The sequence below is a fragment of the Brienomyrus brachyistius genome, chromosome 15 (assembly GCF_023856365.1).
Source record: "Brienomyrus brachyistius isolate T26 chromosome 15, BBRACH_0.4, whole genome shotgun sequence".
Classification (NCBI taxonomy): Eukaryota; Metazoa; Chordata; class Actinopteri; order Osteoglossiformes; family Mormyridae; genus Brienomyrus; species Brienomyrus brachyistius.
Genome location: NC_064547.1, coordinates 8,776,459 through 8,799,494, shown reverse-complemented (window position 1 = coordinate 8,799,494; position 23,036 = coordinate 8,776,459). Strand labels below are relative to the sequence as shown.

The window sequence follows — 23,036 nt, the reverse complement described above, 5'->3', positions numbered from 1 at the left end:
ATTGGTCACTAGTGCAACACACTTCGCTTTTAGTGAGAACGCTATCCTGGCTGGTTTTTATCCTTCTCTTACTCTTAAGGTTTTCAGATGACTTTTGCTCTGCTTTTTACTTCATTTGTTGTTTGATTCAGTCACTGAACAAGCAATAGTACAAAAGAAAAATCTATTACCAAAAAAGCCACACATTCAGTTGTATCTGTTCTTCAGTAAAGCTTATCGGTATCTCAGCTGGAAACCTTGCTACAGATCTTATTGGTGAGTGACTGCACATCTGATGTTCTGGCATTTTACTATGATGATGGTTATAGCTAATGTGCTGTTTTGCTCCTTTACTGAAGTACTAATCTCACTACTTCACAAAATGTGATTTCTGTTAATAATGGTACATTCATAGCTCAGTGTGCATTCCTGTTCCGTACTTTAACTGTGGTTTATGTAGGTTTTCTTATCACTGTACAAGGTGTTTCCTAAAAGGTTTAACATATTAAAAGTGCTTTTTGATTCATGCTCTCAGCAGTATACCTGTATTAAAACGTAAATATAGTAGTAGTGTAGCACGTCCATAGATGCCACCAGTCAGCAGGAAATGTAGAAATCATGCAAAGCCTTGGGGACACGATGATGTTGGCTTCACCGTCTACCTGCCTCAGTAGAGGCTGACTCCTGGATTTTTGTATTTTTTTTTGCTGCTGACCCTGAGATAATTAACGTTGCCCTGTAGGCGTCTGCCTTTTCGCCTCAGCTCACATGTGGCTTAATAAGACATTCTTGCCACTGTGCTCCTATTGAATTCAACAGGAGGCCCCTGACAGATGGATTTGCCGTCGAGATCTGATTTAATAGAAATGCTGTGCTGTGCTTCCTGTTGTTTTCGCAGAAGCTGCCTTTGGAATCGTGGCACCAGTACAGATGCTGTATTATTATGTACTTCATAAATCTGCATAATCTTTTCTTTTCAATGTCTTTGCTGAAATGTGTTCATCATTCAGTATGTGCTTTTGGGCCAAGTATGTACTCTGCATCAAGCTATCTCCCGTCATTACCCCACAGGCCAACATCTGGGTGATTTAATTTTATTTTTTCATTGAAATACCTGACTTTAAATGTCTTTTGTCTCATATGGTATCTATTTCTTTTTCAAATGAATGCCGACCTCGCGCCCTCGAAACATTCAGAGCCATCGCTACTTCCCCTTTGAGTCGTATATTTGAACTGTGGAAAGATGAATACTAAGCAGAATTTAACAAACTGAAAATAAACCAGGTATTCACACTAGGTGCAAACATCCATTCGGTTTCCTTACCTGATCATCTAGTGTTTGGTTTCTAGTAGCCTTTTGCTCCTCCCAGGAAATAAGGGGGAGGGGTGTGATTCCAGCAGGTGGGGTCTGACACTACATCCTTGGAGGTGTGAGGCTGTGGTGCTGCCCACAGAGCCGCAATGCCACCTCCCGTTTGTTTCTCCATCCATCTTCCAACTTTTTATCCTGATCAGTATAATAAGACCCAGGCCTGTGGGGGGGGGGTTACTTCTGGCAAGCCTACTGATAGGTCCCTCTTGTAGATTTTGGTAGGCTTTGCCCACTGGGGGCAATTCCGAGCGGGTAATTTTCGGACATGTTAGTCTGCTACATGGCTATGCGCCTGTCCATTCAAGGAGCAGGGAGGTTCCAGTTTAAATCACATGGTCGGCAGAGTGATGTCAGGCCCTTAATCCCCAGTTACCCGAAGGACCTGCTGACCCAGGTTTCTCAAAAACGTAAAGTCTCGTCTAAATAAATAAGTAAAGTACAAGTACATAGCTTGAGTGCCGATCTGACTAATATCCGTGGGGTTACTCCAAATGTGTAATTTGTTTCATGTTGTGTTTTAGGTAAAAGATTTGTCCAAATGTGCCATTAATAATGTGCAATTTCATATTTAGAAAAACTAATATCATCTTAACTGTCATCTGTAAGAATTCCAGGAGAAAGGGTGATAGGGCTTTATTTTAAGAAGCTTTTTTCTGTTTAATGCTGTCAAGAACCTTTTAAAAACAAGTTTTTCATTTAGCGATTTTAGGTGATTGTGCCTCTCAGCATTCAGTGTGATAGATGTGTTTTTTTTCTTCCTCATATGCTGCATAATTACTCCCTTTATCACTTCTTACATTTATGATGAGCTTAGATTAGCTACAGGGACAAGAAGCTGAAACCAACAATAACATTGCCTGTGTAGCTAAGCTGATATTTTTTCTTCATCCTACTTGATTGGTTGCAGTTATAATCCCCCAAGTGCTTTACATCAGTACCTTTGATTTAATGTCATCAATTTAATTATTGTGAACCAGGAAGAGTTTCCAAAAAATGTTTTGAAAATTCCATCGAAATTTAATTTTGCATTTAAACATGCTTTTTTAATTAGTGCTGCATGAAGAACACCATTCATTGTATAACCCTTTATTGTTATATAATTATAGTTTGGTTTCCTATCCAAATGAAACAAAATATTAGGGGTAGTAATTCTGACTTAAGTTGTATATAACCTTAATTATATTTTTTATATCTTTTCATTCTCCCTGTTTAAATTGCCCGGAAGCAAGAATAGCTTTGTGATTTTCTTTTTAAACACGATGCTGTCTTCCCTCAGACCTTAAACCACTACGACTTGAACCATGCCATTACTGTTCGTTTTAGAAGCCTTGTCTTCTTTTTCACCTTCAGCTTAGACGGGTTTGGCTTTCCTTTGCATTTTCCTGGCATTTCTTACCATTGTGTTGCTTGCTATGAATAAACTGCGTTGATAGATGGCAGGCAGGAGACAGCCTTGTGTGTTTTTAACATCACTGAAGTTTCAGTTTGGTAAAGGGTCTAATACTAGTTTTAAACTTTTGACCAATACAGCATACAGGTAAGTTGCACTTGTCTGTATTCCTGGGTGTCTGTTAAGAGTTGCAAAAAGGCAATGTTTTATGCACAAAATAGCCATATTTAAGGTTTTATTGCGGTAATATAGGGCTGTCAAATGAGGCTTATTCGTTAAACTGTAACTCAGTTAAACAAAGCATTCATTCAAAAGCCTCAGTGATGTGCTAGTGTTTCCTTTTAAAAGTGAATGAAAATGCAATCTTTGCAAAACTATATCATGAATACATGAGGACTGCAATCTTAAAAGGAAACATCCACAGACACACCCAGTAATAAGAGTTTAGCCAAAGATACTTATAAGCCCTATAGCTTTTTGGAGTAGCCTCGTCTATATTTTTATCATCATTTTCACTTAAATTATTGAACTTAATATACTTCATATGATTACTCTACTGTATCTCAAGATTATCTATCATCAAAACTGCCATTTTTTTTCCTATAACAGAGTAAACGTATGTTTTAGCATGACTTGCTGATTTCTTCTGATGTGGCACATATGCATTATATGCGATGTCGATATTGCGAATTACGCAAGCCTGGTGGGCAGCACAGTGGTGCAGTGAGTAGCGTGGTTGTTGCACAATGCCATTGTTTTTTTCTTTTTCTCTTTTGCATGTTCTCCCCATGTGTGTCTGTTTACACCAGATCTTTTCCTCTCAAAGTTAAGAAACATGCAACTTAATTGAATTGGAGTGCCTAAATTGTCCCTGTCCAGATACAAGGTACCAATGTAGTTGCCTCCATACTGCAAAGTATTGTATCGGGAAGCACTTGCACCGCAACTGCGTAGTTCCAACTATGTACAGGGGTTGATGAGCGGCCCAGAAGGCTAAGTCTCCATGCCTGTGATCAGAAGGTTGCCAGATCAAGCCTCAGGCTCAGCAGAACAGTCACATGTCTGTGGGCCCTTCAGCGAGGCCCTTAACCCCCAGCACCGGGGATGCTGCATTTTAGCTGACCCTGTGCTGTGACCCCCCCCCCCCCCCACCCAAAGTGATTGAGAACAATATGGGGTAGGTGACGATAAGAATTCCAATGTACCTATTACTCGTGCTGGTGCAAATGGAAAATGAAGGACTTACCCTTTATCTTTTGTGTAAGTTGCTAACTTTTGGGAAACGCACCACAGGCTAGATCCTGCCTTGTGCCCGCTGCCATACATGACATGCCTTGTATAAGCAATCAATCGATTAATCATCAATTAATCGGTAGATTATCCGAATATTAATATAATGAATAATGCCCTCAAAATTCAGTACAAGATTATGTAAGTGTTGTGTGGATATTCTTCATACGTTAATTAAAATTTCAGTGTATATTAGAAAGAAGCCATTTAATTTCTTAAAAGAGCACTGGTTGGAAAGTATTTACTTACTTTTACTAGACTGTAAATAGATTGACTTTCCTCATGTTTGTGCTAATGTCTTATTACTGTCAGATGGTCCAGTGGTTAACCCTTCTTGATTTTTATTTAATCAAGTAGAAATGGAATGATTAATGATTTTTTTTTCAGATCCTGCTGCATTGTTTATTCTGTCTGATTTGATTTTTCTAAAGTGGAGTCACCACCGGATTGTTCCCTCCTTGGGGAACTACAGTGTAAACACATATTAACTGTATGTCACAGTTCATTAATAATAAGAGGTTGTGCATAGAGAGCTTTGTGTTTTCTCAGTGCTGGAAAATAATATAGCAGAACTGCAATGGGTGCTGGCTGTGTGGGAAGACTGGGTAAAGTATTATCCAAGCTGATGAGTTGGGAGATTATCACACCGAACTATGCCTCAAGTGATCTCAGCTGCACAACATCAATGCAAGCACTTGAAAAGCATTTATCCCTGTCAGGATCAGCCAGACGTAATAGCACAGAGATGATGGAAGTTGTGACATGTTCATTAAGGGTGTTGCTTATTGGTGGTCTTTCCTATGAAATATTTATTTAAAAGATGACAGCAACTTATATGAGTGAGTGCATGATAACCTATGAGCAATTTGTAGAATACACTGTAAAGCTGAAATCATTGATTCACTGATTATCAAACCATATCTGGAAGTCTTTTATGTGCTGATTTAGCTACAAATCGGTAAATAATGATGACCTACATACAGTAGAGTAACCCGGCAAAGCACTTCAGTTATTTGCCAGAGAAGCCTTCTCCGGTTCTCTGCTTTTATGACCGACTTGGGGAACAGTTCAGGAAAACATAAGAGAAAGTCCTGGTGGGAGAAAATACACTTTTCAGAATGATTCTAACCTCTTAGCCAGAGAGGCGATGTCAGACATCACTACTGCTGACACAAGGGCTCAAATAATTCCAAAGCCAAGTTATTTTCATGAAATATTAAAGAGCAATTTGTCGGTGTGAAGGGTAGCAATCCTTTGCATTCCTTTATTCATCTCAATGGGGTGGAAAAAGAATATTATCAAATCAGACAGCTGACAGTTGGGTACCTCAACAGAATTTAACATAATTTCAATTAATGCTTTATATGGGTCCATGTATAGTCGCGTAGAGTTGCTTAAGATGTTCTGAGTGGATAAGAACATTGTATTCAGTTAGCTGCTGTTTATATCACCATCATTAACATTCAGAATTTACTGTTTCAGGCCATCTGAGTTGGGTTTGCAGTGCTTATGTTAACCATGTAATCCCAAGAGGCTTCTCAAAATCCTGCGCTTAATAAAGTAATCTTAATTAGGCTATGGTTGAACGAATGGCAAAACCTAAGTGATTTTGACAAGTCTGATTGGTTCAGTTTAAGGATATTTATCTCATTTGTGCTGCACTCATACCTTCGTAGAGAATTATGGAATTTTTCAAATAGCCGAGCTTGAGCAAGGCCTCCGCAAAGCCAGAGCCTTGCTGTTTTTCCAGTATTGCGATATGTGTCTTGGCCTGGAACAAACCACAAAGTTTCAGGCTCTGCTCAGTACCTGGAACTGTTTTAGCTGAGACAAACTTTTTAATGAGGCCATTTGACATTGTATTCCAAGAATGTTAGTCATCATGCAGTCAGTTAGAGGTTTTTCTTTAAAAATAGAGCAGCTAGCAGTGTATTTCTATCAGGTAACACTTTACGGTCACCCAGTTTTAACTTAGTATCAATTTTGTATTTAGTAAAAAGTTACATAAAATTTTCAGCAAGTTACTCATGGATAGCGTGATATTTACACTTCACACAACACTAGTGTGATGGGCAGTACGGTGGTTATTGGTTTAATTCCTGCTTCTGGTTTGGCATTTTCTCATATTCATGAGTTTCCCCTGGAACATAAAGGCAAGACGTCTTTAATTGTAATACTGGATTAGTGGACTTCACTTATTAAAGATAAAAATGCTTATTAAAGATTATTTTAAAAATGTAGCGCAGAACAGATGCCATACTCTCATGATGTATTTTCCGTTGTTGACCCTTGTGAGCATCACTTTTCAAAACATGCACAAAAAAGCTAAAACATTGATGGACTGGCTTTCTGGTTGCAGGGCAGTATGTAAGCTTATAAAACAAAGGGGAAAAAAGAAGAAAAAGCTAAATTAACATCGATCTGTGCTCTTTATTTGGTTTCATTAAAAACCTAGGGCCTTTTTAATTTGTCTCTCTAAGCAATAAATACCTTTTGGCCAGCTTTTAAAATAGAACTTACATAATTATTGATAGGATTTTTAAGGTAGAGTGTTTTTTTTAAGGTACAGATTTTAAATGTGATTGACATCACTGAAAAATTATAGCAAACCCTGAAATGGAGTGCATTTAATGTGATTTGAGTTTTATTCAGGTTGCATCCAGGTTGCATCACATTCACTCAGCACCTCAAACAAGCCTAATTAAGAGCGTCGATGGAACAAAAGTCAGAATGCAAGGTGGACACCCAGGACCTGGACCGGGATGCATTAACTTCTTTCCAAGTGCTGTTTTTCGAGGGTATTGAGAATATTGTTTCCATTCATCTTCTAACCGATAATCCTGGTCAGGGTTTCAGGGAATATAGACAAAACTCTTTTATTTGCCATTTGTACAAGTTCAGGTTGATTTTCACATTATTCCTTCTTTCTCTGCCTGAGACACACATATACAGGTGTGAGAAAAGCGTAAGGTCGGAATGAAAGGTCAGCCATTTAACCAGCACTTCTGGAGCAGATATTTAAGGGTTTTAGAGCTTAAGGATGGGATTTAAACTGGCGACCTTCTGGACATGGGCACAGATTCTTAACCCAGGCAGTATTTAAAGCCTAAAATTTGTAAAGATTTTCGATAAGCAGTAAAATATGTTTCATGCAGGGCACCTGAAGGTACCTGTGCAAGAAAATAAAACGCTCTTACTTTTGCATGCGCACAACTTACTATCTCGCGCGCATGAAAGTAAAGGCATTGCATTTTTTTTTCCCTCACAGGTTCCTTCAGAGCTTCTGTGGTTTCATATACATATAGCTATTCAGTATTCCTAATTCATATTTTCTTAATTTTTTTTTTAATTGACATTCTTATTATTATTGTTATTGTTCTTCTTCTTATTATTATTATTATTATTATTATTATCATCATCATCATCATCATCATCATCATCATCATCTTGGGCTACATATCTCTGAGGTGTCATTCGCTATAGAAACGGAGGATATTTTTATGCTGGACCTCTTCCTGAAGTAAGCATTATGCTTTGTATGTGTGCCCCCGCAAAAGCTTAATCAATTTAAGAGTTTGTCTTGGGTCATTATTACCTACTGCATGGCCATCTGTCAGCCGGGTGTGTGGAAGGTGTACGCCAGCCAGCAAAGGTACGCGAATACAACAAGGAGGTCCTGCCGTGCCTGGAGAGGAGAAAAAAGCATAGCAGATGGTCTGGGACACCAGGCAGTGCTCAGTGCCAAATGGGCCTGAGCTTATTTAAGAGTACCAGTGCTTAATACAATTACTCTAAGTGTTCACTCATAGAAGGTGCTGTTCAGGTTGTATTTGGAACCAATTGTCCACTCTGAGGGCAAATGCTATGACAAATCTCCAGCACGCACTAATTATGTGCCCTACAGCAAGACAATATATTATTTATTTGCTCAAATGATGCTCCTATTCATTGCAATGCAATATTGACAAAATTGTTTATATGGCTCAGTAATTGCTGAAATAATTCAGTTAAAATGTTTGTGTTTATATATGACATAGCTACAAGGCACGCGATGAGCTATAGCGTTATTTATAAAAATCTCAAGCTGTTTTGGTCTATATTAAAGCTATTTGTAATATATTATTAATAAATTAGATGTATCTGCTGGGTGTCTTGTTGAAGGTGCGTTTTTTATGGATTTCCACAGTTTCTTTTAGAGAGCCACCCTAGAAGAATTATGCAAGGAAAAAAAAACCGATGAAGAATAATAATCTGAGTAACAGTATATTTTTGAAGTAGTAAACTGACTTTCGAAAGCATGCATCCTTAGAACCAGGAGAATAATGCACATTACCTTGATATTCCTATTGAACTATGAACTGAGAGGAATAAAGAGAGATGACACACATTCCATACTTTCATGTACTTTTCATGTACCTTGTGAAGTTACATTTGTCAGTCTCTTTACTTATTTTGCTTTGAGATAAATTGTGTGAAATATTTCCCGGTGCCCTTGTAGCAGGGCTGGCGTCAGTGAGATAACCATTACAGTCACCTTAGCCGTGTTTGACATTGTACAGAAACATGAGGCAGTAACACATCTGAGATTAAAATAAAGCGTAATCCTGAAACATATTGCTAGCTGTGAAAAGTTTAAAACCTCGGAAATATTTTGTCATCTGTGTCTGTCTGATAATCTTGCAATTTGACTATATATTCAGGTTTTACTTATTATAATTGCAAAGGAATGTCATATTTTGTTCTTTTTGTTATTTTTTTTAAAGAAAACCACAACGATATAAAGTTAAAACTTAAATGATTCCCGCATTTTTGCAAAGTGCAAACAATAGAATTCATTTTAGGCCCAAAAAGGCTAATTATTGTATCCCAGCTGATTTGCCTGATTTCAAATTAATGGTTTGACCCCAGCTGATTAACTTAATGGTGTAAACTGAGTCGCATATGGATGCCCCGTGGGGATTCGTGTTTACCCCTTTAATTTTGATAAATGACATCCCAGGTTTTGTTGTGTATTAGCATTTAATTTTCTAGGGTGGATTATATATGGATGGTAAAGATCAAATACATTCCTGCAACATTTTGGGCGGCGGGGGGTGGTAGTGTAAATAAATATAGGTCCTACATAAAACATGAACATATTCTGCCAGTGGATGGATGTTTCTCTTAACTACTAAGACAACTTAGTGGTTAGTTGGTGTGGATATCTGCTAATTCCAACATGGAATGCCAAGTAGCACTATTGTCATCATTTCTGCCTGCTGCCGTTAGACCCTAGAGTGCTTCCCCGATACCCTCCAGCTCCCACCCCCCACATCAGACACGCCAGCGTGCTTCTTTTTACAACAGATATCACTCAACATGACCTCATTCATATACCATGCAAATCACATCTGCTGCCCTTATCAATAAACGTCTCTATTTCTTCAATCATTCTTAGAAAATCATTGTTTGAGCCACGGATACTGTGCTGGCGCTTTGTCTTGTGTTCACTATATGTTTTATTATCTGTCTAGTTTATGTTCCTTTGCTGCTGTACGTGCATGAATTTCCTCCTGGGCTTGATCGAACGGTCCGTCTGTCTGACATTATAACCAACAAACCATTACACAAGCAATGAGAGCAGATGAAGAAAAGATAAAGACGCCTGAATCCTCAATACAACCAATTTTTACTTTCTAACACCTGTTATTAAAAGAACAGATTGGAACATTACCACGCCTAGTGATGGTTTAGTCACTGGCTTGCGCTGTTACCCTCTGGTCATCCACGAAATATGTCATGCTTTCTCTCTCCCTTTTCATATGATGATTTCTCTAGAGAGCAGAGTACAAAGGGGATCCATAAAACAGTCAGGCAATATGTGCTGCAATGCAGTCGCATAATCTTTCAATGCTTTTTCATTTGACTGCATTGTACTGGAAGAGGGCGACTGCTAATATCTAATGAATTATCTTTGCTTCCTCAAAAGCTACTGTAATGTGATTGCAGGTGTTTTATAAAAGATATATAAAATTAATTCTCCAATTCTGGTACTTTTGGAAAAGGAAGAAAGTTGTGTTTCCATTATGTTTTCTTAGGCTTTCCGCCCCTCACACCAGTAACATCCACAATTTCTAAGTATGTAAATGGAATATGTTAGAAATTCTGTATGGGGAGGGAAGTGTCCTTGACGTTAGTGAAATACGGTAAAAGTTTATGTCCCTAGTGAAGTGGCATGAAAAAAAAAGGTTTAAGCATAGAGATATTCCTGCTTCTGATGATCTGAAGGTTAAACAGATTGTTGCTACTGGTTAATCACACAGAGGGACAATGCTATTTTCACACCATCCCTTTGAAATATAAATTTTCTGGCAGAAATCTTTGTTTGTACTGGTTAAAAGAAAGCTGTGGGGTGTGATTGCTGTGAGCAGTACCGGTCTTTGCCAGTGTGGCACCTTAGGCAAGCATCACCGCCGGCGCCCCCTGTCTGAGGCAATGTGAAATTGTCTGGCAAGTCGAAACCCCATTAGAAGTCGACACCCTGAGCGGCCGCCTGCGTCGCTGATAGGATTGACCGTCCCTGGCTATAAGCGATATTAGGCAGCATTCCGTTACACTTCTTAACCATTGTCAGAGGTTGTGCGCATATTTAGATTGTATGTATAAAGTGTGAAGTGATTAGTTTAACAAAATGCTGCTTAAATTTAAGCTTAATGGGAATATGGAGATCTCACAGTGAGCTGTCGATGAAGGAAAGTGTTCTTTTAATCAAAGACCAGTGAAAGACCTCAGACAGGGTGGACATATGGTTTGCATTATTGTTTACTTGTCTAACATCCCCAGACATGGCTGTGTACAGAGAAATTTAATGCAGGGGATTTAGAAAGCCGCATTCTTTCCTAAAACCCTCTGGGTTGCATATTTTATTCATGAACTCTGTAAAAATAAAGGTTTGCCTAGTGGCCCCAGGCTGGCTACATATTCTGAAGGATCAGCCAGACGCTGCTTTTAAATGTCGATTGGAAACTGTACCGCATCTTCTTTCTAGGATAGTCAGCTTCTATCTTTGGAACAGAATTATCATGACTTATAAAGACTGTAATTACCTCTTTGGTTACAATTTACAAAACAAATTAGAAAAATTGATCAGTACCTTAAATACATTCCTGGGGTGGTATGGTGGTGCACTGGTTAGCACTGGCGCCCCACAGTGCTGGGACCCGGGTTCGAGTCTCCGCCTGGGTTATGGGTGTGGAGTTTTCACGTTCTCCCCATGTCATCGTGGGATTTCATACGGATACACAGTCCAAAGATATGCTGAGGTGAGTCAGAGTTACCAAATTGCACGTAGAGGTGCATGTGTGATGGGTTGACGTCCCATCCTGGGTTGTTCCTGTACCTTCTGACAAAGGATCTAGACACCATAAATAGGACAAGTGGTTACAGAAAATGGATGATGGATAAATATATATATATATATATATATCCCTAGGTTTAGTAAAGCCATTGTGGAAAAGTAGTTAGTCTTGCTCGACTTCACAGCTGATGAGTTCTGGGAAATACCCAGTCAGGCAGACTTGCTTTTGGTTCTTCCATGCTGCCCCAGAAATTGCTTCTCCACATAGGCCGTTGGCTCCAGTTTGCATTCCTGACTCTATCCAGTCATGGAGTAGCAGGTGACACGGAGTCTACCCTGTTCTTGCCAGCATGTCGTTGGAACAGAACTCTACTCCATGTTTGATCTCAATCCAGGATAAACCTCAGGCCAATCCATGCTAAAGTCAATCTTTATTGAGGCAGATGGTGCATCTTCCTTCTCTTTGGGCAAATTGCTCCTCATGCGTTCTGGAGGCATAATCTTCATTAACTTTCTGTACCCACCTGCTGGTTAGATCCTACCAGCTGAGACGGATCTAGCTGTGGAGGATGATGATAGCATTGGCTGGATTAAACCACTATATTGTTTTATAATAAAAGTTAAAAACTTGTGAAGAAGAAAAGAACAAACACATTTTAAATATATTAGGAAGAAAGGAACAATAAGAGCAACCCTGGCTTGTAATGCAAACTGTCCCCTTTTTGTGAAATGAAGTGACCAAGTTTATAAACAATATATATACTTAGTAATTTGCAATGAGCCTCACTTTGAACTGTATCCACTATTATGTGGCAATCCTTTTTCTTTTACTGAGAAATGAAGTAGCCTGGCTTATATGCACCATGCACACTCAGTAATTACAAGGAGCCTCACTTGGAACTGTAATCGCTGTTACACGGTATCCATGCAGGCTTCTAAAGTCTTTTCTCAGTATTGAAGTAGCCTTTTATAGCCGTTTACATTTATTTATATATATATATATATATATATATATATATATATATATATATATATATATATATGCGCGCGCGCAACTCAGGCTATTCCTGTAGTTCAAATCAGTTAAGTAAATTCCAGTTAGTATCATAGTTAAAAATTCAGTAACAGCGTTACTGATTACATTTTAAACGGTATTTAAATCTAATATGGATTTTATAAATAAAAACTAAAGTTTAAACTTGCTTTTAAGCTTCTCCATTCCTCAATAGGTAAGTGTAGAATACTATTTTTTTTCACTGGATTAATTGTTAAAAACAGTATTGGAAAGGTGTGTACAATTACCAAAACCACTATAGAGTTTCGAGCTGTAACTTAAGTTAATACGGAATTTCATTGTTAAAATGAATGCACTTTTACATAAAATGGCGCGCTATATAATTTCTTACAACATATACTGCTTTACAATCTAATATGTGAAATATCAAGCCGGCTGAGAACCTCAGATCACAGGTATCATTTTCATGGATCATTCTGCTGCAGTGTTTCTTCGCTTGATACTGAACATGCAGCAGTGTAGCAGGACAATGATGGCTTCCACAGCCAAGGAGCATTAAATGGATACAGGTTAAAGAAGCATGCCATTTTCTCTTCCCTACTTCCTAATGTATATAATTATCACTTTGTAATGCATCTTGAATTAGTATGTAGACATTTCAGTCATATTTAAGCCTTTGACAGCCATCTTAAGCTCATTTAGAAATTGTAGGTATATAATACAGTTTATGATCATAATCTTTAGTGGGGATCACATGCGACAATTACCCACCTCTGCAGTTTGATAGACTGAGGACAAAATGCTATGACTATAAATACGATTATTCTGATAATTGATTAATCGCCCAGCGCAGCAATGGCATTATATGCCGTAAAAATGCAACCAATCGATGACAAAGTTTCTTGGCAACTATTTTTATCACTGATTGTTAATTATGTTATTGACTAGTTGTTGCAGCCCTGCGTAATACTAATCATTGAAACAAAGGACATTTTTATTAGTGCATTATTTGCTTGAAACTGAACAAATGACAAATATGCTAGAAATAATGAGATTGTCATTACCATTCCGGGAGGAATGGTCTGCTGATCAGGGTGATCATTTTTGTTCATACTGATTTGTTCCATCTGTTGCTTGTTCTCAATATTTTAATGAATTATTCCACCCTCAGTGACTGAGATACCAGTCTGACACCAGTTCCAAGACCCTTAATCTCCTTCTACATGATTGTTTATATTGTTCCATCCAGAATTTTTTTACTTGGTCCATGAATATGGCTACAGCATTTCTGTTTGTTTGGTGTTGCCCAGTACTGCCACAACCCGGATACTCAACAGGATGAAATATCGCCGTTAGACCTGTTGCTTGCTGCTGTTCCTGTGACTGACCCTGTGCTGTCCTGCTTGCTATTCTCACCCTGTCACTTCATTAGCAATGCTTTGGATAACAGTTGATGTATAAATGTATTACATTAAATATAATTGAATCCCATCATTTTGATATGATACCAAGTGGCCAAATTCGTGGCAGAATTCCAAAAGCTACACAGATACATTTCACTCTAGAGACATCGGCAGTGCAGTGGCTCAGGCTCTGGATTGCCCACAGTGCGTGATTGTGTCAGTGAGTGTGGGATCTGTGATGGATTAACATCCCCTGCCGTGTGCCCTGTGCTTCCTGGGATTGGCTCCAAGCTCACAGTGACCCACTACTGGGTAACTATAGAATCTGATTACCGGATGGACTATATATACGTAAATGAAGTATGTGGACATACATATCATTGGATGGATGTAATAGCTGTTTATGCTTTTTGTAAGGAAATTGGTTTGGGGTCACTAGCAGTGTTTGAATGAATGAATGAATCTATCTGTCTAATCATTCTTCTTACAAATGCTTATCTTGGTTAGGGTAACAGGGAAGCCAGGGCTCTGTTTGGCCAATACAAGGCTGGGGCACACCCTGGACAGATAGCCAGTTCAAAGCATGGCGCAAACACACGAATATGTAAGGTGATCATTTAGAAATGCCAGTTAGTCTAACTGCATGCCTTTGACAGTGGGAGAAAAGCTGCACGAACACAAACTCCCAGACCCTGGAGGTATGAGGCAGTGGCGGTACCCACTGAGCCCCCATGCTGCCCACCATTAATTATTTATGCTTAATGTAATAGTCAAGCAATGCTAAAAGTCATTAATTCTGTCCTGCCAATTGCCTTCAATTATCTTCTTTACCAGCAGCTAAAGCGTGTTCCTATTTTGACTACTATCCCACATATCATGAGCAGGATTGTAAAATATCTTTTATAAGATCAGTGGCTTTTGGAATCAGCCTGGACAGGATTTTTGCAATGTCAATGCTTTATATCACGTTTATCTAAGACTTTCGTTCTTCCTTTCAAAACCTTCTATTCTACCTACAGGGTAGATTTTAACCATTTTATGCTACACCATCCAGTTAAATCAGTGTAAGATATAACGGTAATGAAGGTGTTCTTAATTTTAGGTAACAACATGGCCTACAGGAAGGTACGTGCAGGTCATGGGGGCCCTTTGCACTCACGGACACTGGAGAACGTGGAACTGCAGGCCACAGCCCTGGAGCTGGAGTGGGACATGGAAAAAGAGCTGGAGGAGCCAGGCGTGGACAGGTTCCAGTTGGAGGCCTCAGAGTGCCACCCAGTGGGCAACTCCAGTGACGGTGCTGACCCAGACATGGAGTCCATTCAGCCTTCTATTTCCCCACGCGGCCGTTTTGAGCGCTTGGAGGAAGACACTGACTACATGACACACTTCACCAGACCCTTGCCAAAGAGCCAATGGAGGACCTTCTGTCCACTGACCAGATACACCCTACTGGGCGCAGGCCTCTTCATCCTTGGGCTGATCCTCGGTCGCTACACACACGTCACCCCGAGCCAAACGTCCAGTCCTCCTCCAGACAATGATCTCTACCAAAAAATCCTGCAGGATATAACTGCAGAGAAGATACAGTCACATATAAGGTAGGCTGGCTTAATTCATTTGTACACACACTAAAGAAGTGTTTTCCAATCTGGTCCTCGGCAACCCCCAGACGGTCACAACAACAAGTAGTGCGCAAAGCAGTTACTGTAATCAGAAGTAATCTGTCAGTGGTTCTATATGACATTTGGGGAAATGAGCCTGACCTTAGGATGCACTTTTACTGCTATTCAAGTAATAACTTTCGTTAAGTGACAATACAGTAGAGGAGTTGTAAGGCAGGTCAATGATCCAGTTATTACAGTGTATCAGGTAAAGATGTTAAGTTAAATAAAAACCTTAAGCAGGATATTGTGTTTGTGCACAGGATCACTGCACTTGTGTGTATATAGGGCAGTTGTCACAGCAGGGCATGGTGCAAGCAGGGAAAATGGTGACGATCCACTTGTGGTTCAGAGACAGAAGGGGTTTGTTAATAATACTACATAAACACAACAGGGAAGGCACAAATAAAAAGACCGCAAGGGATCAAATAAAATGCGAAAGATAAGAATGTAGCAAAGAAATCATAAAGCAAGAACACTGGGAACAAAACCAAGCATCAGAACAGACCAACACACACACAGGAACTAACCACATACCACTACAACAAATCATTGAAGAACAGACCCAGAACAGACACTTAAATACACACAGAAACCGAGGGCAAACAAGGAATAGGTATAAATCCTAATCAAATAAACCAATCACAAAAAGAGCAGGGCAACAAGCGACAGGTGGAACAATTAACAAGCACAGAACTAGGGAATACTACAAAGACTAAAACTAAAAAACACTAACCAACACTCTGGGAATACACCAGGATTATCAACAGAACTAAATAATACAAACAAAAGCAGAAGTGAACAGGAAAACAGCAGAGCAAACCTTTAACTGGGAAAACAGTATAGAAGACAAGGAACAAAACTAATTAATATAAGTAAACAGATGAGGCCAGCCTTGAATCTACAATTAAAGGGTTATTAACGGTCTGTGAGCTGCATGCTCAATTCACTGAGCTACACAGCGGTCTGGGGAGTGGGGAAGACACATTAGGGACCTAGGACTAAGACAGAGGAGAGAACGGGATGGACAGCAACACCTGCTGGCCAAAACGGGGACTGAACACATAGGACAGAGATGGGGAAAGGTGGAATGACCAGCAATGACTTCCTGCCAAACAGAGAAAGATCACTGAGGGCGGGGTCAGACGGGCACTGACCCGGACACGCAGTGGCCTGGCCTGGCCAGAAAATCAATGTAATTTTGATTTAATGATTCTTCTTATATTTAGCAATTTTTTAAAGTAACGGTTATTGAAAAACACGTGATATACAGTCATGTTTTATGTTCATGAGGGTTTTGGCCAGAATATCCCTGGAAAAGTAGTGAATAACACTTGGGCCCATTGTTAAAAACACAATATTGACTGCACTGAAAAGTTTAAAATTTCTACAACATGTGCGAGATTCCGCAGTCACAGAGGCTGCCAAGGCGTGAGTGAGGCTGGTTGCCTAAAGCCAAAATCTTTCTTTGAGTCGTACCTTTGATACTTCAGGGTAGGATATCAGAGTTAATGAGGCAGAGATGAGAAGAAGGTGGGAAGGTTTACATAGTCAGGAAAATGGAATTATGGGATGCAGGTCATGTTTAACTAACCTTCTTTTTTCCTTATTACATATGTAATCTTTCATAAAGTTTGCTAAAGTAAAATTCAATGCAGGACACTATAGTGTCATCTTCAGGCAATACCTTATAAAATTATATAATTTGAAAATGCATAATTTCCTCAGTATTTTTGTTGTTTTACTGTAGGCCTGAGAAACTTGCTGCAGGGTATCACTGTATTAGACAGCTCAGAAGACATTTTCAGCTTTGTTATGTTAATGATGATGTCAAAAATGTACCGATTTTAATAGATAAATAGGTTGCAGTATATCTGAAGAGATGCAACTTAAAGGGACAACTCAGCATTGCTGTGTTATGGATCCTTTCCAATATATTCTTGTTCTTGGTTGAAAGTTTTAGATGAAGTGACCATACCTGCCTCATTTGTAAGGGGTTCAGATCCATGAAATTTGAAAAGGAAAAAAAAAACAAGTTTTAAAATTGCCAATAAACTTGCGTTTGTAGTTAGATGTGTGCATGTGAATGGATATCTCAGCCTCCAACTTTATCAGTAAGAAAATACTGCATCGACTCTGCCAGCGTTGTCATCACACATGGGTTTTTCTGTGGATTCAGGTATTATTTGTGGAGTACAGCAATGCTGCATAACATTTCCTGCACATCCAGGAAGAATTCTGAGTGGTATTGTATATGGAGCTGAAAACACCCTTGAAAACTGCAGCCAGAATTCAACATATTGGCAGAAACTTCAGTCGTGTAGCCATGTGCTTGGTAATTAAGGAAGGAAAATTAATTATGGCATTTACCAGGAATCCCCTCCTTCTTCTGAGGAAATGTTTATCTTTGTATTCAGTGTGTGAAATTTATAAAATCTGATGTGTGTGCGTAGAAAGCAAATCCTTATGATTGCTTCTGTAGGGTTAAGGAATTCATTAATGCTCATTATTACATTGTGATTATGAAGACATTCAGCTTGCTCTAATGTAGCGGAGTTTTCACCATCTATTTAAATGTGTGTGGGCAAAGGCTTATATCTATATATAAACTTATATAGTTTGTTGAAAAATTAATTCAGCATAAAAACACTACGATGCATTTTCTTGCCAGTGCTGGGGGCTTGGCTTACTTTCTTCCTAAATCTGTTGTGGCTTTGGTATACAAACTCTGAGGATGCAAGACAGTAGGAATTAAGGTACGGTTACATTTTATTAGGACTGTGATCTGGCTCTTGAGGTCGATGTAATAAAACAGGAACAGTTGAGACCGAGAGGTACATTTATAGCTTCATTATGGGTCACATCAAAACCTAACTGGTGCTTAGATATGTTATTTTATAAAGAAAAAGATGTTAGTATCTCCTAAATTGAAACAAACAACCAAGCACTTTAATTATCCGAAATCTTTGCTACTTCCATGGGGAAAAATAAATGGCTTAAATCTTTGGTCTGCAGGAAAATGCACTACTCAGCTTGTGAGATGTGAACAATAGATTCAACAATAAGTTGAACTGAATATGCGTTATATATAGTAAATATATACAAATAAATAGGAAATACACTCCCAGGTAGCTATATCTGCATAATCCTCAGGGTCTCTCTCTTAATTAATAGTGATGAAAGCTTGTGGGAGTTTTACTTACACAAAATGTTCTGAGGGCAGAAAGAAAAACGACTGGTTCGGAGAGATTACCAATCAGATTATAGAGCAGGCAGGACCAAGACATCTGATTGGTTGGTCCTGCCTTCTCTTGTTGTTTGGACCCACCTCCTCTGCAGTCTTATCTGTCATCTCTCTGAACCAATCAATTTTACTTCTGCCCTCAGAGCATTTTTGTGTAAGTAAAACTCCCATGTGCTGACACTTAAACCCCCTGAAATCTAGCCCCATCTCCTTAGTTTTCCCAGTGCATCCGGATGTATTTGTACTGCTCCACAATATTTTTTTTCAAAAAGTTCCTCTATTCCACTTCCTGCCATTCTCTGATATACTCCATCTCTGTATCTCAGTATTGTACCTGAAGTCCGAGATGCAGTGCAGTGTGAATTGAAAGGAAGCCAAGATTGTCCCTTGAGGGGTCACCATGCTGCTCAGTGTCATGTCTGAAAAACAGGCTTGAAGACTCACAAACTACAGTCTGCCAGTCAGGAATGTGTCCAGCTACATTATACAAAGCTTCTCCTTCAACAAATCAAGCTGTTTGGTATGGAATGTACTAGACAAATGTTAGCGTCAGCTGTCTTGTCATTTTCTTCCAGCGAAATATACACTAAAATATTTTCTTGCTACCATTCATGTCATTGCCTTCCACTGAAATGTACACAAAAAGGTTTTGTCGTTACCTTTCATGTTGTTGTCTTGCACTGAAATATACATAAAGATTTTGTGTTGTGTAACTTTTCATGTCATTCTCTTCCAGCGAAATATACATTACGATGCCATGTTGTGCTGTTATGTTAGTTTTCATGTCACTCTTCCAGTGCTTACCACACCCGTAGACAGTGATGTACTCTGCATGCTGATCTCTCTAACTGATGCCTTTGAAGCCTAATTTCCCCTTAACATTTCCTTAACAAAATTATAAATTTTCTCTTCTTCTCTAGTTAAACTTCTTACATTCCACGGAATTTAGTCATTATCCCTAGAATTGCTATAGCTGCTGAAGTAAAGCACTCAAATGAAATAGCACAAACCCTACGAAGATCTACACAAAAAGAGAAAAGCACTATTGTGTTACGTTAGTAAGAGAGTTTGATTATGGTGGCTGTGACACTATATGACTCGGATATAACGCATCTCATTTTTAGACGTGGTAGTTTTTTCTATGATGGTGCAACTTCTCCAGGGTTCAGTATGTTGAGTTAGCCCTCGTAGTGCCTTCAAACTTCACACTATTATGAAACAACACGGGAATAGTATCAACAGCTCAAACATATTCTCCAGCAACATCTATCCTTTCCCTTCCCCATGTATACGGATGTAGCCAAACCAATACAAAGACATACAAAAATAATTCAGTTTTGTATTGTTTTAGGAATCACAACGTCCATGATATCTAAATGGCTTAAGCATACTGTTCGTTTCCCTAAATGACACACTGTGTGTATTCTGTTGGTATGAATGCTGTAGCATTACATCACCAGTGGTAAAGCAGCAGGAACCAATTTGAAATCATAGGGGGAACTATGCCCTAGCTGATGGTTGGAGCTGGGTGGAAATTGTCAGGCTGCCTGAGGGTCATTAGAGCTTTACTGGTGGCAGGATGAGAGATTCTGGGATTCTGTTATGGCTAGCAGAGGTGGAGAGTTCAGGTCCAAAAAGTTATTCCGGACCAAGATTTTGTTTCAATCAACCAGCTGGGTATAACGAGTCAGAGTCAGAGTACTCAGCTGATTGGTTGAGAGACATTGCAGAGTCACAGAGTACTCAGCTGATTGGTTGAGAGAGACGTTGCATCCTTTCCCCTTTCATTTGATTATTTAATTGTCTTTCCCCCTGAGTTAAACATCATAATTTTATACTGTAAGTTACAAATATTATCGTTTTTGTTTTAGTTTACTTAGTTTGAATAGTTTAATTTACCTTGCCCCCGTTATATAAAACTTCAATTTGTATATACGATTTTATATACGAAATATGTATAAATTAGTTTAGCTTTGAATGCTTCATTATTGATGTGACAGTGAAATCAGATCCCATTCTGATGAGAATTGCAATGAAATGGTAATTCTAAGGGACAGTGGAGACACCTTCAAAATAAAGGCTTCGATCCTCAGCCTCACCATACGCACTCCCCAGCTGCCCTCGCTCCGCCATTTAACCGTCATAAACTATACTGAGGGATGTTCATAGCAATGCTCAATAGAATAGGCTTAATTACACCGCAGTTCTCCTCGTCCAAAGCTGATTTTAGATACTAAGGTACATAGACCCTTCATCGATACAGAGTCACTTTACTGTATTTTTGCATCTAGTGTCCTTTTTATAGTGCTTGTACCAAAAATAGTTGCTAAGATATAATACGTTAGCTGCATGCTGTGGTATGAGGCCAATATTTAATTATTTTACTGAAGATGGATATGTATATGCAAAACGAGCGTCTGCCTGTGTTAACAGACTGTAACCAGCATTTATTCATATTCTGCTAAGCTTCTGTACCAGCTATTGACGTATTAATGAGAAGAGAAGACAAATGCTTGCCATGTTTCATAAAAATATTTGCCAGTCTGGAAATGCTGTATTTTGTTGCCTGGTAAAATGTATAAGTAAAATATATGTAAGATATTGTGTATGTGATTAATCTTGGTTGCCTACAAGTTCCTCCTTTGTGGTATCACAGTCATACACTTGGAAACTCTGATACCAGGGTGATGATTGTTTTAAACTGGCATCTCATGGCCATTAGCGTAGGAGTTATTCCTTTCCTGGTTTGCCAACAGAGGTTTTTAAAAGCTGTAGATGTTAGTGCCTTGGATAGTCTATAGAAAAGTTCTTTAAAAAAGGAAGAACAGGGAAAAAGAACAACAGTGCCACGAAAGTTGACTTAACTGCCATGAAAGTAACTTAAAGTAACACCCATGCAGTGCTACTGCATCATGCTATGTTTACCCACATGTAGAACTACTGTGAGTTGTCAATTTGACCTCTAAAATATTTATAAAGTTACATAACTTGGAAAGGCTGGCTCATTGGGTCGCACTCGCACTTCCTGATACTTCTGAGTCTGTGGAGTTTGAGCCTCCTGGCTCTGAGTGTGGAGTTTTCATCCTGTTTCGTTTGCAGGGATTTCCTCCAGGTGTCTCTGAATTGCACACTATGGGTGGGGCGTAGGGTATCGCAGGCAAAACGGGGCAGAAATCAGAGGAACACCCTGGATATAATGCAGGGACGGATTACGGACCGGGCCAGTGGGGCCGCTGCCCAGGGGCCCTTGGGGTGCAGGGGGCCCGTGGGGCCCCTAGCCCAAAACAATTTGCAACGCTTATCAACAATGTATTTTCATTTGTCTATTTTAGAGGGCCTGCATTCTTTGATCCTCTGCCTACAAGGGCCCCTGACCCTATAGGGAGGGCGTTTGGCTGCCAAGGGCCCTTGAATTGTGGTGGTGGTGCTGGTGGTGGTGGTGGGGGGGGGCCCTCGCGAGTGTTTTGCCCAGGGGCCCACACAACCCATAATCCGTCCCTGATATGATGCACGGTGAACATCACAGCAACAAAAATGCTTAGTGATATTGAATTTGCATTGTAACAAAATCTCAGATGCAGTAATGACCAATGTCTTCTAAACAATGTAATATGATCTGGAAAACAACCAATTTCATTTCTGTGCTGTGCTGTATTTCATTCTGGCAAGGGTGTAAACATCACCCTTTTGTGGATTTGCCACTGTACAGGAAAGAATTTTGGTCTGCCCAGATTGTGTAATGCAGAATACTGTGTTCTTCGCATATAGACAGGTGTTCAGTGTTCCATTACTGTTGCATTTGCTAATGTGGATTTTCCTGCATTTTCTCCCAGACCTGACATTGAGTCTGACGGGCACTATGAGAAAAATATTTTTCATTGTTGAATTCACTGCTTGTAAAGGGCTTCCTTTCTGAAATCCCACTGATTATGCCGATTGTACTTGTACAGGAAACATGCATTAATTTGAGCCGGGGATGTTGTGAAGTGCATGCAGGAGGCTCCTGCATGTGACTCACCATGTGTTCTACAATGGCCACCCTGTATTTTGTAGGTTTCCTCTTCCAATACACGGCTGCTTGTGCCGCATATTGAATGGCAGAACCTCATTATGGGAGTCACATTTGCATACAGTGAGAGTATAGTAATCGCTTTACATTATATGGAATGAGTGTAAAACAGCATTCCTATTTGTAACACACAGTGGCTGCAGCTTTCTAATTTTATTTATAGTTCCTGCTAGGCTGGTATTTTTTTCCACTTCACTTCCTTGGCAGGCTTTAAGGAAATGAAGATATTATCAATGTAGACAGGTGCTTAGCTGCATGATCTTGATTTTTTTCA

General features: G+C 39.3%; 1 protein-coding gene across 4 annotated transcripts in view; it reads left to right on the top strand.

The window, feature by feature from the left end:
- LOC125708416 (inactive N-acetylated-alpha-linked acidic dipeptidase-like protein 2) overlaps positions 1-23,036 on the top strand; it is a 210,567-nt gene that overhangs the window by 79,626 nt on the left and 107,905 nt on the right. For all 4 annotated transcript variants that reach the window (XM_048975923.1, XM_048975924.1, XM_048975925.1 and 1 more), the window contains one exon: positions 14,888-15,386. In XM_048975923.1, the coding sequence (XP_048831880.1) occupies positions 14,896-15,386 (491 nt within the window). In that variant the 5' untranslated portion in view covers positions 14,888-14,895. The remainder of the gene's footprint in view (positions 1-14,887; positions 15,387-23,036) is intronic.